Source organism: Rhineura floridana, chromosome 5 (assembly GCF_030035675.1).
Source record: "Rhineura floridana isolate rRhiFlo1 chromosome 5, rRhiFlo1.hap2, whole genome shotgun sequence".
NCBI classification, from domain to species: domain Eukaryota; kingdom Metazoa; phylum Chordata; class Lepidosauria; order Squamata; family Rhineuridae; genus Rhineura; species Rhineura floridana.
The window spans coordinates 132,579,685-132,606,337 of NC_084484.1; the positions used below are offsets into that span (position 1 = coordinate 132,579,685).

Sequence of the window (26,653 nt, forward strand, 5' to 3'; positions counted from 1 at the left end):
GGACCACCCACATGCTAGTCGTCATTAAGAACCTGTTGCAACACTCGTCTGCCAAAAGAAGCGTCAGCAGAGGCATAACGATCTATTTTATAATGCCTTATAAACGAGTGTGGGGTAGACCAAATTGCAGCCGCAGATATCAGCTACAGGAGCGTTGGTAGAAAATGCAGCCGTAGTAGCCGCTGACCTGGTTGAATGAGCAGTTATGGTAGCTGGTACTGGAAGCTTAAGTGACTCATAAGCTAAGGCAATACATGCCCGCAACCAGCGGGATAAGGTGGAATTAGCTACTTTATGCCCCATAGAACGTGGATTAAAGGATACAAATAGAGACTCAGTTCGTCGTATATCCTGGGTCCTAGACAGGTAGGTCTTGAGAGCCCTCCGGATATCTAACGAATGCCAAGCCTTTTCGAGAGGATGGGTAGGATTCGGGCAAAAGGCAAAACAATGTCCTGGTTGCAATGGAAAACTGAGTCAACCTTGGGACGGAAGGAAGGATCAGTCTTCAGTACAACAGAGTCCTTATGGAAGACGCAGAGATGGCGAGCAGAAGACAATGCGCCCAACTCCGAAACTCGTCTGGCAGATGTGATTGCGATCAGGAACAAGACCTTGAAGGACAGCATACGTAGAGGCACGGTCCTGATGGGTTCAAACGGAGGGCGTTGCAAAGCCTGCAGAACCTTCGACAGACTCCATGAGGGAAAACGATGGGCAACAGCTGGAGATTGTAGGGTGACTCCCCTCAGAAAGCATTTGATGAACAGATGTGAGGCAATAGTCGCACCACTGATAAAATAGACGACAAAGTCGAGGCATGTCGACGTAATGTGTTGGGTCTGAGTCCCACCATAAAGCCGCTATGGAGATATTGTAGCACCTGCTGCATGGTGGCCTGGGATGGATCGTGATGGTGGGACTGGCACCACTTGGAAAAAGCCACCCAAGTATGTTGATAAATACGATTGGTAGATGGTCTTCTCGAGGCCAAAATAATATCAATCACAGCGTCAGACAGGCCAGCCGACCTCAAATGTCCCCGTTCAAAAGCCACGCTGTTAGACTGAGCCAAGTGGGGTCCTGATGCCAAACTGGGCCCTGGGATAGAAGATCTGGCCTGACCGGAAGTGTCCAAGGATCCGTCACTGACATTGCAAGAAGATCCGAAAACCACGGTCGACGTGGCCAATATGGTGCTATCAGAACCAGTTGTGCCCTCTCGCTCCGCGCCTTCCTCAAGGTTTTGGCTAACAATGGTATTGGAGGGAAGGCGTACAAAAGACCGTCTGGCCACGGTATTGACAGAGCATCCACTGCTTCCGCTGTTGTGTCTAGGTATCGGGCAAAATACCTGGGAAGCTGGCAATTGCGACTGGAAGCAAACAGGTCGATTGAAAAGTTGCCGAACCGACACTGGAGATGATGGAAAATGGTTGGATGAAGTTTCCATTCTCCCAGAAAGACCTGTTGTCTGCTGAGCCAGTCTGCAGTCACATTCCAGATCCCTCTGAGATGTTCTGCTTTCAGGGATTGCAGATGTTGTTCTGCCCAGCCGAAGATGAGGAAAGCTAGGTCCTGCAGAGAACAGGACCTGGTGCCCCCGTCTGTTCAAATGTGATTTTACACATGTGTTGTCCGTTCGAATGAGGACATGGGCCAAAGGGAACAGAGACTGAAAATGAAGTAGAGCCAAGTGGACAGCCTTTAGCTCCAGCCAATTGATGCTCTGAGTCTGCTCTGCCGTGGACCAGATCCCCTGAACATACTGGGAGTTGCAGTGGGCTTCCCAGCCGATGAGACTGGCATCTGTGGTGACAACAGTCCTGCGGGGGTCTCTGAAAGGAGTGCCCTTGGAAAGATGTTGGACCCTCGTCCACCAGCGGAATGAAAGGCGGAGAGCTGAGTTTAAGGGGATTGCTCGATGGTTTGAGCTGGCAATGTCGTGTTGGAACGGTAGCAAGGCCCACTGGAGGTGGTATGAGCTCGAGCCCATGGCACAATATGGATAGTAGAGATGAGCATTCCGAGCGCCCTGGCTAGAAGCATGACGTCTGCGAAGGTTTTGTGCATCAGAGATCTTGCGATGTCTGTGATAGCGGTTATGCGATCTGATGATAGGAACACCGTCGCTTGTAGGGTGTCCAACATTGCACCTAGATGCTGTAGACGTTGCATTGGTTGTAGATGGCTTTTGTCGAAGTTGACTAGCCAACTGTGGGCCTGCAAGACATTGAGAGTGAGCGTTACATGACGATGAGCCAGCTGCTCCGAACTTGCCCGTATTAAAAGGTCATCCAGATATGGGTAGAGATGGACCCCCTGAATCCGGAGATAAGCCACTAACATGAGTAGCACTTTGGTAAATACTCTTGGAGCAGAGGAGAGGCCGAACGGCATCGCTCTGTATTGAAAGTGCTGGTGGCCAAAGGCAAACCGAAGGAACTTTCTGTGGGCTATGCAAATGGGCAAATGGAGATACGCTTCCTTTAGGTCGATGGAAGCCAGAAAGTCTCCTTCTTGCAGACTTTCTGTAATGGAGTGGAGGGATTCCATTTTGAACCTGCGATATGTTACAAAACGGTTAACAAACTTGAGGTCTAATACTGCCCTCCATGATAAATCTCGTTTCGGCACAGCAAATAGGAGGGAGTAGACCCCTTCCGACCTCTCTGCAGTGGGGACTGGCTCTATCGCCGCTATGTCCAAGAGGTGCTGTATAGCTGTCTGCATGATGCAGTGCCTGTCTGGTGCCCTGGGACAAGGGGAGGGATGAAACTTGTCTGGGGGTATTGCCCAAAACTCAATTGAATATCCATAACTAAACAGATCTCTGATCCAGGAGACCTGAGTCAGGCATAGCCACTGTCCGCCAAACAGAAGCAGTCTGCCCCCAACTGGTATTGCCTTAGAACTATCTGCGCTGGCGAGACCGTCCCCTGAATGAGGACGTTGAAGATCCTCTGCGGCCCTGGTACTGACCTCTACCCTGGAAGCGTCTATTCCAGCCTCCTCTGGAGGAGTGGAAATCATATGTAGGGAACTCGCGGCCTCGTCGCCCAGGCCGCATTCCTCGGAAGGGCTGAGACGTGCGGTATGAAGCAAAACGCCTGAAAGGTCTGCGCTCCATGTTTTTGACGGTGGCCAAGACAGGCTTTTGAGTGTCCTTAGGGTCAACAAGCACTGCCTTTAGTGCTTCCTCGCCGAAAAGTAGAGCTCCGGCATAAGGTGCCCGTGATAGATTGACTCTGGCAGTAGAGTCAGCCTGCCAGTGATGAAGCCAGAGGGTCCGTCGGGCCACGACTTGAGACGCCATTGCATGTGCTGCTAGTTGATTCGCGTCCAAGGTGGCATCGGCCACGAAGGCGGCTGTTTTGCGCAATTTTATAAGCGATCTGCGCATTGAAGCAGGATCTGGATTGGGATCCTCGATGAGGTCATCCAACCACATCATCGCTGCCCTGGCGAAGATAGAGGCTGAGGTTGATGCACGCATAGAAAAGGCAGTGGCCTCATGAGTTTTGCATAGTGCAAAGTCCAGTCTCCGCTCAGTAGCATCCTTTAAATGAGATTCTCCTTTCCTTGGCAAGAGAGATCTGGAAACTAAGCTAGAAATAGGCTCGTCTATGCCAGGGACGGCCAGTTTGGTAGCAAAGTCCGGGGCCAAAGCATAAAGTCTGTCCGCAATGTTATTAAATCGGCGTGCTTGTAGAGGGTGAGCCCATTCGTCTTTGGCCAGTTTGGCGATGGGGTCTGGCATGGGAAGGTAGTGTTCAGCTGGGGTGGGGGATTTCAAAACCCTGGCCCGTTTTAAGATGGGAGTGGAAGAAGCAGTCGGAGTGGATTGAAGGCCAAGAGTGTTCAACACTCTGCGCGCCAGAGGCTGGTAGTCTGAGGCGTCGAAGAGGCGATAGGATGTGTCCTGCTCATGCTCAGAATGGTCACTCCATTCATCTCCTTCGTCTTGCAGCGCGAATGCGGACTCCTCCTCACCAAAGGCGTCATCAACGAACCTGCCCCTGGCAACATCAAACGGGTCAGGAGAACCTGATGGGTTTGCCTCACTGTGTACAAATTGGTCCCGGCTGTGTTGAGGGATAGCAGGAACTTGAGGCGGTGGCTGTCTCTGAGCAAAAAACGAGAACATGCCTTGGAGTTGTGAGATAAACTCCTGGGACAGCTGCAGTCCCGGAAATGTGGACGGCCCCACAGGTAGTGTAGACGAGTAAGCCCCAGGTTGGATGACCGTTGGCTGCTCAGGAAAGCCCGGAAAGTCCTCCTCATCAGAGGAAGCAGCAGGGGACTGAAAAAGGGTAGTTAGCTGTGCAGGGGTTGACCCCTGAGGAGCCTGAACAGAGACATAGCGTGGCCGTTTGGCAGTGCTGTAGCTGGAAAGGTGCTTTGTTTTGGCAACCGCTTTCGCATGCTTATGTTTGACCGCCTTAGGTGGTTTAGGCTTGGTCGCCTGGCTTGTCTCTGTATGATGTTTTGGCATGGGCGCCTGGGTTGTCTCTGGCTGTTCTGCCATCATATAGATATTAGGGTAGCTGTACACGGCACACGACTGGGGCAGAATGCACAGACCCGAAAAAGCTCAGTACACGGCACACGACTGGGGCAGAATGCACTGGCAGATGGCTAGGTACACTGCCACCATGGGGCAGAATGTACACTATGAACAGGCTTGGAACAGGCTCAGTACACGGCACACGACTGGGGCAGAATGCACTGGCAGATGTCTAAGTACACTGCCACGATGGGACAGAATGTACAGAGTTAACTGTTCAGACAGCTCTTATGTGGGGTAAAAGTCAAGCCGCTTGTATAGTATTCACAGCCTTGTATGTATCAATAGTCTTGTACACTGCCATGTAGGGGCAGAATGCACAGTTCAGGCGGCTTGGTGGAGAATCAACAGCCTGTATACGTTTATGATAGTGCAGTTGATAACGTTGTAGGAGCCAGCAGCAGTATTGGAGTCGATAGATCGTACTGTGAGGGCTGATGAAGAGGCTTGGCTCGGCCAACTAGGGCCCCGACAATAGAAAGCCCCCCCCCCTTGGCACTGTAACTGACTAGACAATAACAAATGGGAAGGGAGAGTCAAACAAAATGGCGTCCGCAAAAAGGGCGGGAAAATAAGCCAATCAGAAAAACTGGGGGCGATAAAGGAGCAATGGCGACTCTTAGGAAAATGAGCTGCAGCCACCAGTTCCGAGGGCAGTCGTGGCAATCTCAAAAGCCTGGATGACGGAACAGCCCAACCAAAGGGGTGAAAAAGAGCCGCAGCCGCAGGCTCTGGAGCTGCCGTGAAAAAAGTAAAGTGGCAGCAGTACTGAGAGCAGCAGCCGCAAGCTCTCAGTTAATTCTAGGTGGCTTGCTGAGGGGGGGAGAACCGCAGCCGCGGTCTCCCGTAACGTCAGTGAGCTTCAGGAGGCAAAGGGAAGCCGAGTGTACAGGCTCCTTCTATAGGGGGGGAGAACCGCAGCCGCGGTCTCCCGTAACGTCACTGAGCTTCAGGAGGCAAAAGGAAGCCGTATGGACAGGCTCCTTATGTAGGTAAGCCAAAGAAGTCAGGAAAAAATGCCGCGGAGCGGGCCAGGAAGCCGCAATCGCAATTTGCTGGGGAAAAAACAAAGGGAGCCGCAGTCGCGGTCTCCCTGAGAGCCGTTAGGCAATTTGCTGGGGAAAAAACAAAAATCCCCAGTAAAGGAACAAACATGAGGAAACAAAACAGTTGAGACAGAACAGAGGGAAGGGAAGGTACAGACTAGACACACAAACCTCCCACTCCGTCACAAAAATACAGAAAAACTTATCTAAAGCTACGCTGTCAAGAATTACAAACTTGTTCAATACGAAGGCAAGAATGAACTGGAGAGTGGGAGGGGCCTGACGCCCCTAGTCTTGACTTCAAAAACATTCTTGCCTTCGCACGATAGGTGGAGCTAATACCCGCTGTGAGGACCGGACTCATATGGAAAATGGGATTGGACCAAGATGAAGGTGTGAAAATTGGAGGGAGAAATATTAATATGCAGACAATACCATACTACTAGCAGAAACCAGTAATGATTTTAAATGAACGCTGTCGAAAGTGAAGAGGAAAGCACAAAAGCTGGACTACAACTAAACATCAAGACGACTAAAGTAATGACAACAGATTGGTGTAACTTTAAAGTTGACAATGAGGACATTGAACTTGTCAAGGATTATCAATACCTCGGCACAGTCATTAACCAAAATGGAGACCTAGTCAAGAAATCAGAAGGAGGCTAGGGCTGGCGAGGGCAGCTATGAGAGAACTAGAAAAGGTCCTCAAATGCAAAGATGTATCACTGAACACCAAAGTCAGGATCATTCAGACCATGGTATTCCCGATCTCTATGTATGGATGTGAAAGTTGGACATTGAAAAAAGTGGGTAAGATAAAAATCAACTAATCTGCAATGTGGTGTTAGAGAGCTTTGCAGATACCATGGACCACAAAAATGACAAATAATTGGGTGTTACAACAAATTAAACCAGAACTATCACTGGAAGTTAAAATGATGAAATGAGGTTATCATACTATGGACATATCATGAGAACACATGATTCATCAGAAAAGACAATAAGGTTGGAAAAAACAGAAGGGAGTAGAAAAAGAGGAAGACCAAACAAGAGGTGGATTGATTCCATAAAGGAAGCTATAGACCTACACTTACAAGATCTGAACAGGGTCGTTTATAACAGATCCTATTGGAGGTTGCTGATTCACAGGGTCTCCATAAGTCATAATCAACTTGAAGGCACAAAACAACAGCAACTCTCCATTCCATCTGGATCAGGATAATCTGAAGTTACTAGATCTGTTTTTGGAAGCAGTGAAGGGTTTGGTGGGGGCTAGTAAGCTGAATCTTGGCAAAATGGAGGTGCTGTGGGTGGGTGGTTCCAGTGTCCGGAAATAGGTACACAACCTGTCATGGGAGAGGTTACTGTTTCCTTGAACAACAGGCTTGTAGTCTGGGAGCATTCCTGGATTCCAACTTGTCACTGGAGTTTCAAATGGCTTCTGTGGCTATGAGTGTTTATGCTCAGCTTAGGCTGGCTTGCCACCACAGCTGCTCCTGGGCTAGGATAGCTTGGCCTCAGCTGCCCATACTCTAGTGACCTCCTGCTTGAACCACTGTAATGCACTCTATGGGGGGCTGCCCTTGAAAAAGGTCAGAAGGCTGAAGCTAGTGCAGCATTTGCTAGGCTGGTGAGCACGGCAGCCCGACAGGGCAATGCCACCAATTCTGAAAGCTCTGCACTTGCTGCCAGTTGGTATTAGCATACAAAACACTAATGGTTTGGGACCCAAATACCTAAAGAAGTGAATGCCAGTATCAACTATCTTGGATGCTACAATCAGCAGGAGAGACTTTGTTGGTGGTGCTGTTACCTCTGGCTAATGCCCAGTTGGCCTCAACCTGTGACAGGGCCTTCTCAGTGGGAGTTTCCTCTGTGTGTAATGCCCTCCCTGGTGAGGTGTGCCTGTCTCATTAATGATTTTCAGTACAAATTTAAAAATATTCCTGTTTATCCAGGCATTTGATGGCTGAGAGACTAGCCCTGGCAACTATGACCTTAGTAACTATTAGAGTAGGGGATTGCTTTGAAATGTTTTGAGAAGTTCTAGGTGTTTTTAATTATTTAAAATATATTCTTATTTGATTTTCTGATTTTATTTGATTTTAACTTTTTGCTGTTTGCTGCTCAGGGCTCCGGGGGAGGGGGGAGAAAGACAGGATACAAATTTAATAAATAACTAAAATAAACAAGCATGTTATATATTATAAAGGATAATTTGTGTCTTTGCTTGTCCACCTGCTTTACATTCAAACATTTCATTCCAATGCAGAGAGCTGATGGTGCCATGTGTCTCTTCTCCTGCACAGCATTCTGGGCACATTTCATGTGCCCTAATTATTAAATAGATATCAGGACAAATCTCATCATTTTAAAAATCACCAGTTATGTGTTCTGTTCCATTTGTTGGAACATCCCAAATATCATTGTGTGTACAATTTCATGGTCATTCTGAAACATATCTAGGAAAACAAAGCATGTTAACATGTTATTTTTGCACCTACACTCAAAAAAAGATAGCTGGCAACACCTTAACACCACCTCAGAACATTAGATTTCACAAACTATACTTTCATATAACCAAAACCCTAGCTATGCTTTCAAAGGATATTCAGAGCAATTTGAAGGTATTGAAAAAGTAAAAATATTTTATACAAGGAGCACTTTGTACTATTTACAATTTGAAATGTTTTAGGAGGGCAAAGTGGTGAGGACGCAGAGCATACAGCGACTACTTACATTGAATGTCAAGCACATACACCATTCTTTTCTCTTTTCCCAAAGCTGGATGTTTCACAACACAAGTTATATGCCTTCCTCTAGCAAATCTGGTGGGGACCAGCTTGTATTTACTCTCCACTGTCACAGTTTCATTTGGATATGAAGTTGAAGTGGATTCCATTTCACCAAGACTACCTTCCCAGACAATCACTGCAGCTGGTTTTCCAGTGGCTGCTGTGCAAATGGCTGCAACTGTTTGATTGGCACCATCAATTAAAGCATTTGGTCCCTTTGCGAGGCTCATAATTGGTTCAACTATAGGAAAAATATATAAATATTGTTAATTATTATATCAATAATCTTCCTAAATAAACTTTCTCGAAGGGATTCGAGCCTAGGGAAAAATGCCTTTGACTTAGTTTAACAATTTATGGAAATATGAAGCTTACCTTTACAAGTATTTGAAGTTCTCTTTTATTTCAACTTTTATTTGAAACAATAGGTGTTCTAGTTCATTTACTGTAATAATTTTCTTAGACATAAAAAATGAATTGAGTAGGACAATGTGTAGTCCATTACTGTCTATCTGAATAATTACTCAGCCAGTAAATATCTAGCAGGTGAACAGTGCAAACCTACACATGTCTACCCAGAAATAAGTCCTGTATAGTTCAATGGGGCTTTCTGCCAAATAATTAGATACAGAATTCCAATTTAACTGTGTTAATAGTAGTTCCCAAATAAGACAGAACAGTCACCTTGAGTTGCATAAATGTCATGTTTATAAAAAAGTAAGAATATACTGTATCTTCCTGAGAATATTTCAAGATAAATGTTGACATTAATAAAGACAAACTGATTGCTCACAAAAGTAATTAAATCTATTGCCCAAGTCAAGATGCACAGAGCTGTTAGCTCCATAGCTCATTCATAACAAACAACTGGTGAAGTCTTATTCAGTACCTTGGCCACTGGCAAATAGCGTACCACAGTGCTCTATTTGGTCCCCCATGCTATTTTAATACCTATGTGGAACTGCTGGAAGAGATTATCTGGAGATTTGGAATACATTTCCATCAATATGGATCACTACCCTGAAAGAGGCAGTGATCTGACCGGTCCTGAAGAAGCCCACCTTGGACCCACTGGTTTGCCACAACTACCGCCCAGTCGCAAATATTCCCTTTTTAGGGAAGATGATTGAGAGGGTTGTGGCACAGCAATTGCAAGTACTCTTGGATGAAACACATTATTTTATTTTATTTATTTGGTTATTTATTAGATTTATATCCCACCTTTCCTCTCAATAGGAGCCTAGAGCAGCAACAGTCTTACACAGTGGTACACAGTCTTAGAATGCATCATGACCCATTCTAACCTGGGTTCAGGCCTCATTATGGGACTGAATCGACCTGGGTCACCCTGATGGATGACCTTTACTGGTAGAATGACAGGGGGAGTGTGACCCTGTTATTCTTACTTGATCTCTCGGCAGCTTTTGATACTATTGACCATGGTATCCTTCTGAGCCGACTTGGTGAGATGGGTATTGGAGGCACTGTTTTACAGTGGTTCCTATCCTACCTCCAGGGTCGTTTTCAGAGAATACCATTGGGTGATTGTCTTTCGGCCCCCTGGTAGTTGTGCTCTGAGGTGCCGCAAGGTACCATCTTGTCCCCCATGCTATTTAACATCTATACGAAGCTCTTGGGAGGGTCATCAGAAGATTTGGGACAAGGTGTCAGCTGTACATTGATGATACCCAGCTTTTTTCCTATAACATCTGAACTGGGAGAGGCCGCGCAAGCCCTGGACCGGTGTCTGGACTCCATGGTGGGCTGGATGAGGACCAATAAACTTAGTCTGAATCCTAGCAAGATGGAGGCACTGTGGGTTGGTGGTTCCCAAGTTCAAATAATTGGTCAGTTGCCTGCTTTGGATGGGGCTTTACTCCCTCTGAAAGAGCAGGTCCATAGTCTGGGGGTGCTCCTGGATTCATCTTTGTTGCTAGAGGCCCAGGTGACCTCAATGGCTAGGAGTGCCTTTTACCAGCATTGGCTGGTAAGACAGCTATAGCTGTTTCTGGACCAGGATAGCCTGACCACAGTTGTCCATGCACTGGTAACCTCCAAGTTGGATTAGTGTAATGCACTCTATGTGGGGAAGCCCTTGAGGTTGGTCTGGAAGCTGCAGCTGGTGCAAAATGCAGCAGCATGACTGCTCACTGGGGCAGGGCATCGCCAACATGTCACCCAGCTTGCACTGGCTGCCCATTAGCTACCAGGCCAAGTTCAAGGTTCTGGTTTTGGTATACAAAACCCTATACAGCTTGGGACCAACAGACCCGAAAGAACATCATATCCTTTATATACCCAGGCGATCACATGCTTTGCAGGTGAGGACCTCCTGCAGATATCATCTTATTAGGAGGTCCATTCTGCACAACATAGGAAGCAGACCCTTTGGAATTCCCTCACTTTAAATATTAGACAGGTACCATCTCTGTTATCTTTTCAGCACTTATTGAAGACCTTCCAGTTTCAACAAGCCTTTTAAGTAGAGACCTTATCCCAGTCTGCATCTGTGTTGGAATTGCTTTTTAAGATGTTTTTTAAGCTGTATAAAAAAGATGTTTTTAAAGATGTTTTGTTTTAATATAGTTTAAAGTCTGTTTTTATGATGTTTTAGAGTGTTTTAGTGTTTTTGTTTGCCACCCTGGGCTCCTACTGGGGGGAAGGATGGGATATAAATTTAATAAATAATAATATGCAGATAGCATGCAGCCCTCTCTCTCCTTTTCATTAGATACTAGAAATATTGTTGATGCCCTGAATTGGTAACGGGCTGGATGAGGGCTTAATCCAGACAAGACTCAGCCTGCTTTGGCATAGTACCCCCTTCCACACTGAAAAGTAGATTTGCAATTTGAGGGTACTCTTGAATCCAGTTTTGCATCTGGATGCCCAAACAGTAGTGGCCATTCCTGAGTAGACAAGGCTTGTCTACAGTAACAAATGCCCTACTTGCATGCAATGTGATTGCAATATGCTCTACACTGAACTACCTTTGAAGAGTCTTCAGAAATTTAAGCTGGCCTAGAAAGCAGCAAAGTGGTTAGTGTGTGTTCGCCCAACAGCTGAACTGGTTGCCAACTTGTTTCCTGACATAATTCAACGTGTTGGTGGTTTCACCTTTATAAAGTGATAAATGGTGTGGGACCAAGACGGAGAGATCATTTCCTCACATACCAGCCTACCCACTTCCTAAAATCTTTTAGAGGGGCCCTTCTCCTTGGCCTGTCAGTGGCAAAGGCACAATTGGTTGAGGTGAGAGAGAAGGCCTTCTCCGTAGCCATGTCGATTGTGGAGTATCTTACTGGATGAGATCTGTTTGACCCCCATCCCTATTGTTTGCTGCCAACTGGTTAAACTTTTCCTGTCCTAGCAAGCACTTTATTTTTGTGTGTTGGACCTCATTTTAGAAAGTCTGTCTGCCAACCCTGTTTTCATTTTTATGATGTTCTGTTTCTTTAATAGAATTGTTTTATTTGTTGTAAACCACCCTGAGTGATACAGATGCATTGGAAGGGTGGAGTATACACTTTCAAAATATACTTGTTTAAACATAATGGTTTTAATCCTGAGAGGAAGCAGTTTGCTCAGTAAGTCTCCTCACCACTATCACCACCACCACCCCACAATTGCTCACTGAAAAGATTTTCCTGAGGGTGCAGAGATGTGGTGCAATGGAGAAGGGGGAACTGGAAGAAATTCAGCAGAGGCAATTTGCACATTCTTATTCTGAATCCAGGGATGGGATGTTTTGTACCCCCAAAAGGGCAGTGGGCTCTGCCCCCTCCCCAGCACGGTGCTGACCGTTTTTCTTTCTATTGCCACCAAGATCAGTGGAGGTGGATCAGGCTAATGCACACGGAGTTACCCACCCCGTATGATAAAACTTGGCTTCCTGTGAATCAGTACTGTCAAGATTATATTTGAGTTCCTAATATTTATGGTTGCAGAAAAAAGTTAAAATATGAATTCTCCTGAAGTGGCAGAAACCACCAAAATCCTCTAAACACACACAGACACACAGAGTAAATGTATATTAAACAATCAAACTCTCAGTCTAAAGCACACTGCTTGACAAATTATCCTGTATCTTTGAGAGCATTGCAGTGGGGGCTCTGAATAATTGCTGTTTTCTCAGTCATCCTAATAAAACCCCAAACCTTTATTTACATTACCTGATATCTGATAACAAAATGATTGCCATATTCAGATGACAATGCCTGTCATATGCAGCTCAATCCTATATGGCAGGGGTTTTCAAACAGTTTTCTGCGGACCACATGAAAATTACTGAGTTTCAGTGAACAACTAATGGCTTTTCCTGGAGCTAAATACCATTAGCCAACAGCCCTGCTTCCGTCCCCCTCAGAGGCAGCCCCTTCCTGTCCCCAGTACAGGAGATAAAGCACTTTAAAAAAAAAAAAAAAAAAAAGGCGAGACTTCCGGGAAGGGTGACTTAGCCTGTGCCTGCTTTTGAGACGGGCTCCTGCCTCAAAAGAAGCTTATTCAGATATATCAGTCAGATTTTTTTTTTTTTTGACTGATTAAACTTCTCCCGGGTAGGGAGAAACGAAGAGATTAACCTCAAAGCCTATTTTTGTTGGGACGACCAGATCTCATTAATTTATGGGACGAGGTCCAGCCGACGAAGGTGGGACGGATTTTCAACAACAAGCTCTATCTGATAAAGCGAACGTTCATCTTATCTTCTAAGAGAGAACGCACTAACAGGCAAGCACCCTTCTTTCTATATTTTTCTTTTACTTGACTTAAATTGTTGCTGTTTAAAAGAGATTTGCCAGATTGATCGGTTTTTGACATCTCACTGGGGAGCCATAACTTCTCTCTGCTACTCACTAATTAATAGCTTATCTCTGTTTTTGTTGCAAAAAGCTGTCCTGGATTTGCATTCTAAAGATATACACAGAAGAGGGATTTCTATTCCAGATTTTTATTTTGAAGAATATTATATTGTCTGAGACTACTCTCTTTTTGGTCTATTTTATTTTGACGAATCTGTTTCCTGACGACCGCCATTAATTGTTTCGATCCTGGGAACTGCATTTTGTTTACTTAAGCATGGAGAGATAAGGCTGTCTGCTCTGTTTATACTGTGATGTCACCAAGTTTGGAGTATTAACCCAATTGTTGCTGAAATAAGAAGTGGTTTTCCTATATTTTTCTTTTAAAATGGCAATTAAGAAAGTGGCTGAGAATTTGGAAATAACTATGTTTCAGAAAATAATGGATGAGATTGAGATAACGAAACAAAACCTGCGACAGGGTTGTAAGGAGCTGAAAATTGAATTGAGTAAAATGAAGCAGGAGATTAAAGATATAGGGGTCCCTGTGAGAGAGGTGACCCTGGAGATTGGAACAAATGTGGAACAGGAAAAAGATTTGGAGTCTATGGACTTTAGAAACAAAATCTATTGTTTGGAGACACAGGAGATTAAAGACATAGGGGTCCTTGTGAGAGAGGAGACCCTGGAGACTGGAACAGGGGTCCCTGTGAGAGAGGAGACCCTGGAGACTGGAACAGGGGTCCCTGTGAGAGAGGAGATCCCGGAGATTGGAACAAACGTGGAACAGGAACAAGATTTGGAGTCTATGGACTTTAGAAATAAAATCTATTGTTTGGAACTCAATGTTATCTCTGAAGAAATTAATGAAGATTCTAGAGATAAAGTTATCAATGGCATGGATAATCTTCTGGACTGGAATGATGTGATGGAGCCCAATATAGAGAAAATCTATGGAATTAACTGCAGCCATGTGACAATGGAAAAACTTTCAAGAGATGACCCAGTGTATTTTGAAAAAAAGAACAGAGATATGATTTTACAGCAGTATTTCAGCAACCTATTCAGAATGGATGGCAAGAAAATATTTGGGATAGAGGTAATTCCCATCAGACTCTTACTATATGACTATGGCTTTGACAGCAAGATTATTATGGAATACTGATAATGGAAGATTGGATACTGAAATTACTGGACTTAACAAGACTACTGAAGATGGAAGATGGAAAATGGAACTAATAGGGATAATAGAACAATGGCTACTGAAATTACTGAACCTAACAGATTCTGATGTGATGGATTAATTGAAATGTTTATTTTGACTATGGTTATGACAATAAGATTATCATAATTAGTAATGAGATGGATTAATCGATATGCTTATCTGGAAAAAAAAATTGATAGATATATTTCTTAAAGAATTGAAACCTCTCTTTGACTTTTTGTGGAAAGAATAAAGTAATGTTTATGAGATTTGATGATTAAGTAAGATAACTACTGGAGGAAAGTGATTTTATAATATGACTTAAGAGACAGGATTGTTATATATTATAGACTTATAACTGATTTGATCTTTGACAAATGGGAAGTCAATATTTTACTCTTTATTTTTTATTTTTGTTTTTTTTTTCTTTTTTTCTTTTTGTTTAACTATTTTTGATTTTGTTTTTTGTCTTTGAATGTTTTATGATTTCGTCTTGTATGTTTTATGAAAATCTGAATAAAAATTATTGAAAAAAAAAAAAAAAAAAAAAAAAGGCAAAACAGATAAAGTTTCTCTTAGAATGATTTACTTGCAAGCTTCCATGGAGGCAACTTGCATACCTTCTTCCTTCTCACCTCCTGTATGCATTTAGGAGCAAAAAGCAACCCACAGCAGTCTTAGAGAAAGAGTACTCTACTCATCACACTGTTCCTTAACTTGTTAACAGTGAACTACAGTTTCTCTTCTCTTTTTGTTTTAAATACAAGTTAATTTGAACATTTTGAGGGATAAAGGAGTTATTGATAAATACTGAGTGATGATGGAAGTCTAAGAAAGATGAATTTAAGATCACAGTATTAGTTTCAGAACAGATACAGGTTTAAGAAACGGGCCTTAAAGTTTAATATTGACAAAGATGTTAAGAAATAATCACATGAGTAAATGATTTATTAATATTACTATGAAATTAGATTAACTGACTATCCTTGAAGGGTAACTAGGGAGAGGATTTGAAAATTCTGAAATATGTTAAGTCAATGTATTAATGGAAACCAGATAGAAGCACATACAAATGTATTTAGACAATATCTTTCCAAAAAGATTGATGGGCTGCAGGAACAGCTTAAGAAAAGATGGGTCATGTTTTGCTTATTTACAATGCCTGGAGAACTCTTAAAGTAGATCATAGACTGATGTACCCTGCTTCATGCAGTGGGCTGCAGCACTTCTTTACAACATCCAAAAGGTTATATAAACTAAGATTAAGCAGAAAAGGATCTGAAGACTCACCCATAGCAGCTTTTTTTCCCCTTGGAAACCACAGTTACAATTCAAAAACTTTGTCCTGATGAGCTTTTCCCCTTGAGAAAAGGGAGAACCTCCACATTAAATACAAATTTCCTCTGCAATGTTCCTTGGGATGATTGGACAAACATTCTGAGAATATTTAGCCTTAAGTAGATTTACATGCAACAAGGACTACAGTTTGCCCTGCCAGACTGAAGCCTGTCTGGTATAAGTTTAGAAACTGACATTTTACAGATGTGTAGATCTTTTGAGGATGTGGACGTTTCAGACATACCTCTCAAGCTGATCTGCTTGTGAAGGGCTGCAGCCAAGTCATAAGTGCCCTTGCAAGAAATTGCCCTCGAGTTATTTCTTTGCAGTCCAAAGGGTTATGACAGAAGACACAAACTTCCAGATAATACCATGCAAACCCCTAGCTAAATATCATTATTCTAAACAAATACTTCAGAGATTAAAACATATTGCCTTCATTCATTAAAGAAGCCATAACATGCTCCCTCTGATGACCATGTGTATTTTATAAAATGTCACCAAGTAATGGCAGATCATCAGATAAGTAGGCAATTCTTACCAAGGGCTTATGTACAGTATTTATTTTATTTATATATTTAAATTTTTTCTAAACAGCCCATCATCCTGTATTCCAGGTCAGCGTACAAAACTACAGCATAAGACAATACAGTACAATAAAAATAACCAAGAGGAAATAATTATAAATCTAAAAAAGCAGATAGAGGCCATAAAACCAGTTTAAAATGCCTGAGCAAAGCCCATCTGATTTGACTTAAAATGTAATAAGATAGCTAGTATACACAGAAGCAGCATATAAGCTGAAGCTATTGGCCCACAGCACTCATGCCACACTGCATTCTTCTGCAGCTCCACACTGTACAGGAAGATCAGAATGATGGTCAAATTGTCATTCAAGAAACCTTGTTGACCATTACCATTTTCATTGTGAGGAACCATTGTTAAGTTACCTAAGGAAACTCAGGGCTCCCTGGAATATAGTTTATTTTGATAATATATTTAGGTATATTATACTGCCTTTTTTTCAATAATGATTCCATGGTAGTTTATGAGAGGATAAAATTTAACAAAAGAAAAAACACTGCAAAATTGAAATATCTTGAAGAATAAAATAACCAAAAGATCTGGAAGAATAAGGCTGTGGGGATTTTTTGTAGTTTGAAATCCACTGTTCTAGTTAGTTGATTTCCTAATCAAAGCAAAAAGGGCTTTCAAGATGTACTGAAACAAAAGTGAAACATGTTGCAATTCTTGTGCTCTTAACACTTATTGTAAGCTCCAATTTTAATGCAGATCTTCAAACATTTTGGGTGAAATGACTGCAAATAAATATGAAACAAGCATACCCAATACAGCTACTGTTGTTGATGACTGGGAATTTCCTAGAGGAAATGTAACTGCTTTGCATACATATTCTCCAGAATCAGAGAAGGTAATATTTGTTAGGATGATTGATGCATCTGTAAGCGAGGAGTTTTTAAGTGATACTCTTCCTTGATATTCTCCTTGAACGGAAAATCCATATTCAGGATGATGAACAGCAATAGTCTGTGCAGTCTTTCCATGGATCTTCTCCCATGTAATTTGTGTTAATGTTTCATTTATATCAATTATGCATTTCAGTGTAACATTCTTCCCCCATACTGCTTTCACATGTGGATCAACTATTGGTCCAGCTAAGGCACCTGAAGAGGGCAAGGGGAGTAAAAAAGAAGAACAAAACATTAGTCAAGCTGCATCACACATATTATTCCTGTAGGAAAGTTTGTTCTATTTTATCATTCACTCCACATGTATTTAAAAGTTTAGCTGCTATTAATTGCCATTTTACTTAACAGAATGACTTTCTAGATCTATTGGTAATTTTAGCAATGGTCTGCTAGTAATGCTACAATATAGAGTTTAGAGTAGAAGATAAAATTCAGGCATAATGGCTTGGGAGGCACATCTCTATATGCAGGGAAGAAGCCCTTCCAGAACACCAATGATGGGGGGTGGGTTTAAGGGAGAGAACTTATATGCAAGGTGAACCATTTCCCACTGCGACTTTGGCTTTATACTGGAGGAGAATAGATTGTCCAGATTAGAGCTGATACAGAAATAGACAGGTTCCATACTGAGAGTTCATCCATTTTGCTGGCATAATTTTTTATTAACAATAGCATTATTTATTTAAAATTGTATTTATTGGCAGAAATAAAAAAGCAACATTGTTGCAAAAATCCAAAATGGAATCAGTTCCAAAACTGGTATGTTGGCTCCAGTACTTTTCAAATGGTCATATATTAATTTTCTATACTCAATAAACACAAATTAATGTATTCTGTAATGTTATGTGGAGAGTTCTAGTGGGTGATACCCAGCTTGTTACTTAAGTCCACTGTTTTCAATGGGTCTATGTGTATGACTGACATTGGGTATCACCCAGTTTATATTTTTAATTTTGGTTCAACAGCAATAGCAATAATGTACTCTAAAATGAAATGGTTTGGTATGTGGTTTTCACCAACTTTCAGCTCAACTGACTCTGAAATAAAATATTACCTGTATCAGGTATTTAAAACTAACACAACCCAATTAACATTTCAGTACAAGACATTACATTATTAAAATATTACAATAACATTTGCCAATTTCTTCATTATGCTTCCTTGTACATGCACAGAGTTCCAATTTCAAGATTCTCTTTTACATTATTGCTATCACTATTGAATCAAAATTAAATATACGCTATTTCTATGACAATTAAGACATCTCCACAGTTATTTGTTAAAGAAGCTGGGGAGGCAACATTACAGAACACATTTATGTTTATCCAGTTCAGAACACTGTATAATCTTTGACCATTTGTATTGGATCTAATAAACCAATAATGAACCGTTCCTGAATAGATACCACCATTTTGGATTTTGTCAGCTCTTTTTTTCTTCCACCAATGACCCTGGCAACCCCCAGACACAAAATATTATTTGGTTAGTTGCATCTTTCTAAATAAGCAGGGTCACAAATGGGGTGATGTTATGGGGCCGCACCCACCCATGAAACTCCCAGTAAGTTTTTCCAAGTATGAAACATTTCATAACAAGAAAAACATTGGTATATTATGGAAGCAGAATCAATAGATTCACGGTAGACAAATATAGAGCAGTACAGCATGCACAACTTTGGTTAATTTAGTCAAGATGCCCAGGGGGCAAAGAGAACATAAGAGCCTGCTGGATCAGGCCAGTGGCCCATCTAGTCCAGCATCCTGTTCTCACAGTGGCCAACCAGGTGCCTGGGGGAAGCCCGCAAGCAGGACCTGAGTGCAAGAACACTCTCCCCTCCTGAGGCTTCCAGCAACTAGAAGACCAGAACTTTTCCAGAAAAAGAATTTTATTGAGGAAGTATAATACAAATCATTAACTAATGAAGGCTGCCCCACAGACAGAAGGGAGAATGAAAGGGTGAGAAGTTCAGCGGCCAAGGTGACGGTATAGTAATTGTTTTGGCTTCTGATAGATAGATAGATAAGTTTATTGCCAGGCCATAGGCCATCACAACATTTAAACATTTATAATTCTGTAATTAAACAATTATTACACAAAACCACCAGCTCTAATAATAAAATATGTTAAACTCTAAAAATAACACAATTAAAACCGTAAAAAACTGTAAAAAAAACCCAACAGCCTCTGAAAGCCCTAAAACCCCTGATTTATAAGGTGCTTGGCCCTCAACTTTTGAGCAGCCAGGGCAAAATGGGCCACCCTATAGGTGACCATGAAATCAGTATCAGCAAGAAGAGAGTATATAATTTGTTCTTCACCATAAGAACCCAAACACTTGATCAAGGGATCAAGGTATTTAAGTCTTGGGTGTGAGTAGAGTGGGCATTCGAGTAGATAATGGGGCAGATCTTCTACCTTTCCCGAAAGGCAAATGCACAACCTCTGGCACTGCGGAATCTGTTGATGACAGCCAGACATGAAAGCACTAGGCATTGTCTGCAATCTTAAAGCTGTGAAAGCGTGTCTCAGACGTACAGATAAAAGATTCGACAGGTACTTAGCCATTAGATGATCAGATTTAAATGTGCCATACCACTTTGAGAACTTAGAGTTGGAAATTGCTAACCTATCCAACCATATACAATGTCGTTCTATTTGTTCTCGCAATTTACCTTTATTCAGTAAAGAAAAGGGCAGAGGTACGATATGATATTGCTGGCATATAATCGAAAATCTAGAGTGCCAATGACTGGCCAACACGGCCAGATCAAAACAGGCCTTCGCCAAAGTCTTAGCAGTTGCGTTAGTTAACGATGTCCAATACGTTAACAAGGATTTATGGATCTGGGCACTCATGGGAAAAAGGCCAGATTCGGCTCATAAGAACGCGGAAGGAGTGCCAGGAGGTAAGCGCATAAGCTGTCTAATGAAACTATTTTGAATGGCTTCTAGGGAAGGGAAGGAAGAGACTTCCCAACCCCATATAGCCGCCCCATATAGAATCTGAGGTAAAACCTTGTATTGAAAAATTCTCAGAGCAGGGGCCACAAGATAACCCCCCACGGTCCTATAGAATCTGAGAATTGCCCCGGCAGACCTAGTGGCTGATAGTTTAGTGGCAGCAATTTGTTTTTCCAGGAGAGAGTATCTTGGAACTGGATCCCTAGATATTTAAAGGAACGACATTGTTCTATTGGATGATCTCCTATAACCCATTTGTGTTTACTAAATCTTTTCCCGAAAACCATAATCTTAGTTTTCTGGTAATTGATTTGTAATTGTTCCTTTTTACAATAAACATCCAAATGCGCCAGTAATCTCCTTAGGCCTATAGGGGTAAGAGATAAAAGTATCATGTCGTCCGCATATAATAACATTGTAACCTTCCTACTTCCCATAGAGGGAGGAAAATATGATGGACCCGCCAGTTCAGTAACGATGTCATTCAAGTAAAGGTTGAATAAAGTGGGTGCAAGAAGACAGCCCTGTTTTACACCCTTATTTGCCAGAATTGGTTGTTAAATTGTTTCCCACTCTTATTCTCATGCTGTTATTAGAGTACAATTCCTTGATCAAATATAGAAGGCGTTTATCAATATTAGATCGAGCAAGCTTGTCCCACAGTCGACCTCTATCTATTGAATCGAAAGCAGCCGCCAGGTCGACGAAGGCGGCATAAAGATGTTTTGTAGGACACAGCATCGATTGTCTAGCTAAGAAATATAGGGTAAAGCAGTGATCGATGGTACTCTGCCCTTTCCGGAACCCAGCTTGTTCCGGATAGATAACCCCATTAGCTGTTTCCCACTCCTCTAATTTGAGCAAAAGGAGTTTGCTATATAACTTAGGTCCAATGTCCAATAGGCTAATGGGCCGGTAATTATTTGGATCTTGTCTCTGGCCCTTCTTAAAGATAGGGATAACAATGCTCTGCTTCCAGCCCTCCGGCATAATGCCTGTGGTATTAATCTGGGTGAACAACTTGGCAAAAATGGGTGCCCACCAGTCTGGGAAATTAGTAAGAAGTTCAGGTGGTATCATATCTTCTCCCGGGGCCTTGCCCTTTTTCAACGAGGAAATAAGAACATGGATTTGGGTTACTGTAACCGGTGGCCAATCAGAATAGAACAACTCCTTAAAAAGCAGGGGAGGGCCAGAAATATCAGCAGAGGTGTAGAGTTTGGTAAAACGATCATACCACCCTGAGGCAGAAATTTGATCAGTTATAAAATGACTATTGGATCGAGACCCACCAGCTACCATATCCCAAAACAGATGCTCATTTCCATCCAACAGCGCTTGATTGAGCTGTTGCCATTGCGCATTCATAAACAGAGCCTTTTTTTGTCTTAGCAATAGCTTATAAGAGGAGCGCAGATGGGCAAGGTGAGCACGACGGAATGGGGTTGGAACCCTTATTGTTCTACGTGCAAAATTAACTAATTGGCGCTTAGCATTTTTACAATCCTGGTCAAACCACCTCTTACTCAAGGGCGGAGCAGCCTTGAGGGGGGCTCTCTGAATCAACATAGGTTTCAAAAGAGTGATAATATGTTGATAAGAATTAAGTGCATCTGTCTCAGGGTCCATAGCTTCTCTCCTAAGAGCAAGCATAATACTGCTATCCAAAAATTGCGAGACAGAGGTATTTAAAATTGGAGACCAACGGACTCTACGATCGGCTATTTGGAGGCCTGCCTGGTGGGATAAGACAGTAAAAGGAAAAGGGTGGCCTAAACTCAATACTGTCAAGGTGGGGAAGTGGTCACTCTCAATTCTGTTTAATACTGAAAACTTAAGAACCTCTGGTATTAGAGACCTTGAGACAAACGTAAAATCTATAGCACTAGCTCCTCTAGGTGAAAGGAATGTAAATGCACCTTTGGACAAGTCTATGGCTGAGCGATGTAAACTCTCCAGGTGATGTATTTGAATAAGTTCTATTAACTTCAGGCCTTGTTTGTTAATGATCTGATCTTGAGAGATCCTAGTATTTAGGGGGATGGCAGGGGCCGGGCCCTGGTTCGATGAAGGACCGTCAGTGCACCCAGGACCCAGTCTAGCGTTAAAATCCCCACAAAGTATTATCCTATCAAAAGGGAATTGAGATTCAACAAATGATAGAAACTCTGATAATTTATCCCAAATACATCCGGGAGCTAGTCTTCTGGCTATAAAAGGGGGTAAATAGGCATTTATGATAATGAGAGCATCTGAAGAGGATCCTGTTATCCTCACACCTTGAACATAGTGATCACAGTTTGGGTTTAAGATTTGAATATCTACGAATAAATCCGTAGAAATGAAAATACAGAGGCCTCCACTACCCCTTCCTTTACTGTTAAATTTAATCGCCGGGAGAGTAAAAGCTCGGAAGCCATTTAGAAACATTGAAGAATCTGTCAACGCCCATGTTTCCTGGAGGCATATGATCTTAAAATTTAACAAAAAAGGGGACAGGTCTACCTCCATAAACTTATTAGACCAACCCATTATGTTCCAGGAAAGAATCGTCATCTGTCAGTCTATGTTAATTACATCCGTCGAGATGGAAGAGCAATTATGTCCTTTCTTGGGTCGTGTAATAAATGACATCCTAGCAGATGAACTCCCTCATTGTAACACCGGGGGAGAAGATGTCATATGAAATGCCTGGTATGAAGTTTGTTCCGTTGATATCTGTTCTTTCGACTCATTCTCCACCTCGAAGCTTCTTTCTAGGGGTGTGGTCAGAACCCCCTCTTTCTGCTCATGGATTACAGATAGGCGTAAACTAAGTTGAACTAGTCTATTTAAAATTCCATCCCGATCATTCGCTGGTAAGTTACTGAAAGACTGAAGCAGCGCTTGTTCTTCATTCTCTATAGTCCTCTAGCCGCTCCACCCGATGGTTCCTCTCGTTGTTCACGGTTTGCACAGGGCCCAATGGCAAAGTGGTAATAATATCTCTTCCCTCAATCATAACCTCCGGGGAGATCAAATTGGTCGTCCCTTTCATCAAGTTCAGTGGGTTTATCGACCGTGAGTCTATGGATTGAAGACAAAGATGATCTTTTGGGTCCTTGCTCATAACCTGTTTTCCAGGGACTATAATAGAGTTTTCGTTTCTTCCCGTTTGATCATGAAAATCCAGGTCAATCAACAGGCCGGGGTTATAGTGGGACATTGAGTGGGACATTGAGTGACTATTTTGGGCTTGGCGGGAGTAGAAGGTTAGACCACTAGGTGGTGCTTGATTTTCAAAGAATCTTAGAGTAGCTATACCCGCCTAAGCCAGTGAATCTTTGTTAAGCCATAATTGATTGGCAACCTCCTGTGAAATAAAAGTAACCACCGCACGGGCGTTGTTGACATTATAATAGAGATATTCTACCTGATTAATGTCGCTAAAACTTAAAGGTAGTGACATCACATTTCTTACAGTATTTATGAAGCGTCTTTTCCTGCTGTCTGGCCGAATATGACCCCACAGCTTGGGGTAATTTTCAAAAACCAATTTACATCTGTTCAAATCAAGTTTCCATCGAGGCGTTACCTCTGAGGACGCAATATTCAGTTTTGTCTGTGCTCCCTCTAGAGCGTCTTGCCAAGGGTCCTGATGGGGAATAAAACAGACAGGGTTCTCGGGGGAAATAAAGCTGGACCCCTCCGCAACGGGAAAAGGAGAGGGTAGTTTGACTCCACCTTCAGAAGAAACATAAGGACGGTCTGAAGAGGGATGCTTTCCCGACTTCGGGCTTGACTTCATTCAACCCTTGTCTGGTATATTGTCCAACAATCTAAAGAGTTTCTTGAAATTCATCCTATTTCTTCGGGATGGTTTATAGGACTTTAAGTTTTTGCTCTTTTGTATCTGGAGTAACGGTCGCTTTTTTTTCGGCCGAGTAGTCCTTTTCCTGGGCGGCGCTACAGTCACAGAAGGCTTGGCGGTGTAAGCGTAAGTATTATTCAGCTGGGGGGTTTGTAATTTTTGTTTTACAGTGACTAAAAGGGTTAAAAGCAAATTACATTCCTTCAGATATGCTTTGACATGCTCCAGCTCTGTCGCCAGCATAAACAGCCAACCTTTTAAAGACAGGCCTTGCCCAGGAAAATCATCTGTTAGAACGGGGTGAGTGGGTTTAGAATCCGAACCAGAAATGCCGACATGATTTAAAGGCCTATCGGCAAAGGAACCCACTTCCGCTTGTTGTAATATACAGACATTCTGGTCGGGGGGGGGGGACTTCTTAGGGTAAGTCAAAAGTTACATGGGAGGGATTACAAAAAGACTGTTCATTTGTTTCTGGAAGAGTCACCTTACAACTGGCTCCTTGAACCCTTAATGTGTTAGGTGAATTTTGATTTTCAGCCAGAGTTATTTCATCAGCCAGACTCAGAGCAGATGGAATCATTAATGAGCTATGAACAAAGCCACTAATGGGTAGGGCCCATTCCGAAGGGGAGAGTGCAGCTTGCCGGCTATCCAGATCAATATACTGGTATAATTTAATTGGAAAAAAGTTCGTATTTTTTTGTTGTCCCCTTAATTCTTCAGGTGAGTTTCTAGTCTGTTCTGGTAAAGGGGAGATTTCTTGCGTAGCCTTCTCTCGTCTCTTCCTTTTCTTATTCGTTTTTTTATCTGATAAACTTTCTGAAGGAGGGGAAAGTCCCAATGCTTGTCTCTCTTTCCTTGTTAGTACCATTATCTGGCTATAATTCTTATGCTCTTATCACTAATTCTTAGCACATAACTCTTGACTGTTTGACTGCGTAGGCGTAGGCGTAGGCAGTTTAAAGCAGATTCAAGTGCTGCGACTGATTAGCACTGATTAGCACATGGCCCCTGCTTATTTTCTCCAGCCAAATAGGATGTTAAATTACGAGGTTGTTAAAGCAATTCTTTGTTGTAGAGTCTCTTGATTTACGTCGAAAATGTGAGTATTTGGAACTTATATTAGCAAAAGCCGGAGTCGACTGAAGGAAAAGACTCACCCAACGCCGACAACCGGAACCGGAACCAGGTTTTGGCTTCTGAGGAAATTGAAAGAATTTATTAACTTGTCTGACCAACTACACAAGATTCAGAAGAAACTGTCAAGGCAAACACACAAGTTTGCATTGGCCTGGTTTGAACAGTGTTAGCCTTGCATGTTCCTCCATCTCTTTCCATGTAGCTAGGAGGACTTCTTCTACCAAGCTTATTTTCAGTTTTAAGCATAATAGCAGCATTGCTGAATCAGACCAAAGATCTATTTTAGTTCAGTATCCCATTTCCCAGAGTGGCCAACCAGATGTCTAAGGAAAGTCCGCAAACAGACATTATTGCAATACCCTTCTCCCCTTGCTGTTCCCCCAGCGACTGACATTCAAAGGCATAGTGTCTCTGATTCTGGAGGAGGTACATCCACCATGACCAGAAGCCACTAATAGCTTTATTATCCCTAAATTTTTTCCATCCTCTTTAAACACAAGCGCCACATAAGTTAGTGGCCATCACATCTTGTGGTAGTGAAATCCACAGTTTTAGCTATGCACTGTATAGCATACTTCCTTTAATGTGCCCTGAATCTCCACCATTCAGATTCATTGGATGGCCTAGCTTATAATATTATGAGGCAGAAAACTCTATCCACTTTCTCCATACCATGCATAATTGGATACATCTTATATGTGCCCCCCCTTTTCTACACAAAACAACTCCAAACTTTGCTGGCTCAACTGGACTTTTGTTTCCTCTCCCCTCCAACCCACCCCCAAAATATGCTCTGGAGGGTCCGCCAACTCTCCAGAGCCAATTATTTGCGGGCCTAAGGGGAAGAGGAAACCCCATTACTTGGAAGTCTGTTGCACAAGTGGAGCTACACAGTTGGATATGGCCCTCTAATTTTCCTTGTAAGGGAGTTGCTCAAGATTCCTGATCATCATGGTTACCTTTTCTTCGAAGAATCTTAATTCCATGGTTAGTAAAATAATCCAGTTACATAACCTATTGTTTGCAATTGCAACTAACCATAGCAGCAGCAAAGGAAGCTACTTTATACTGTCTCAGACAATTTGTCCCTCTAATCTAGCATTGTTATCACTAACTGGCAGCAGCTCCAGAGTTTCAGAGGGATTCTTCCTCAATGCTACCTGGAGATTGCAAAGGAATTGAATTTGGAACCTTTTTTCATGCAAAGCATGAGCTCTACTACTGAGCTACAGTCCTCCCCCAATGTTTGCTATTCACGAGAGTTTCTTGGTTTGCACATAATGCTAAGTAGAAATTCTCTGCAACTAAAAGCAAACTTGGTAGAAGTACTCCTGCCAGTCAATTGGCAGGAGGGGATGGGGACTCACTGAGGCGTATCCATTTAACACTAAACCATGGTTTTAATGATATTATTGGATGCAGTATAGCTTTGAAACAAAAACATATGTTCCCTGCCTGTG

At 42.6% G+C, this 26,653-nt stretch overlaps 1 protein-coding gene across 4 annotated transcripts in view; it reads right to left on the reverse strand.

Moving 5' to 3' along the window:
* Positions 1–26,653, reverse strand: part of NECTIN3 (nectin cell adhesion molecule 3) — a 111,353-nt gene that overhangs the window by 55,716 nt on the left and 28,984 nt on the right. For all 4 annotated transcript variants that reach the window (XM_061628099.1, XM_061628097.1, XM_061628098.1 and 1 more), the window contains exons 3-4: positions 17,096–17,434; positions 8,353–8,649 (exon numbers count right to left, since the gene is read on the reverse strand). In XM_061628099.1, coding sequence (XP_061484083.1) covers positions 8,353–8,649; positions 17,096–17,434 — 636 coding nt within the window. The remainder of the gene's footprint in view (positions 1–8,352; positions 8,650–17,095; positions 17,435–26,653) is intronic.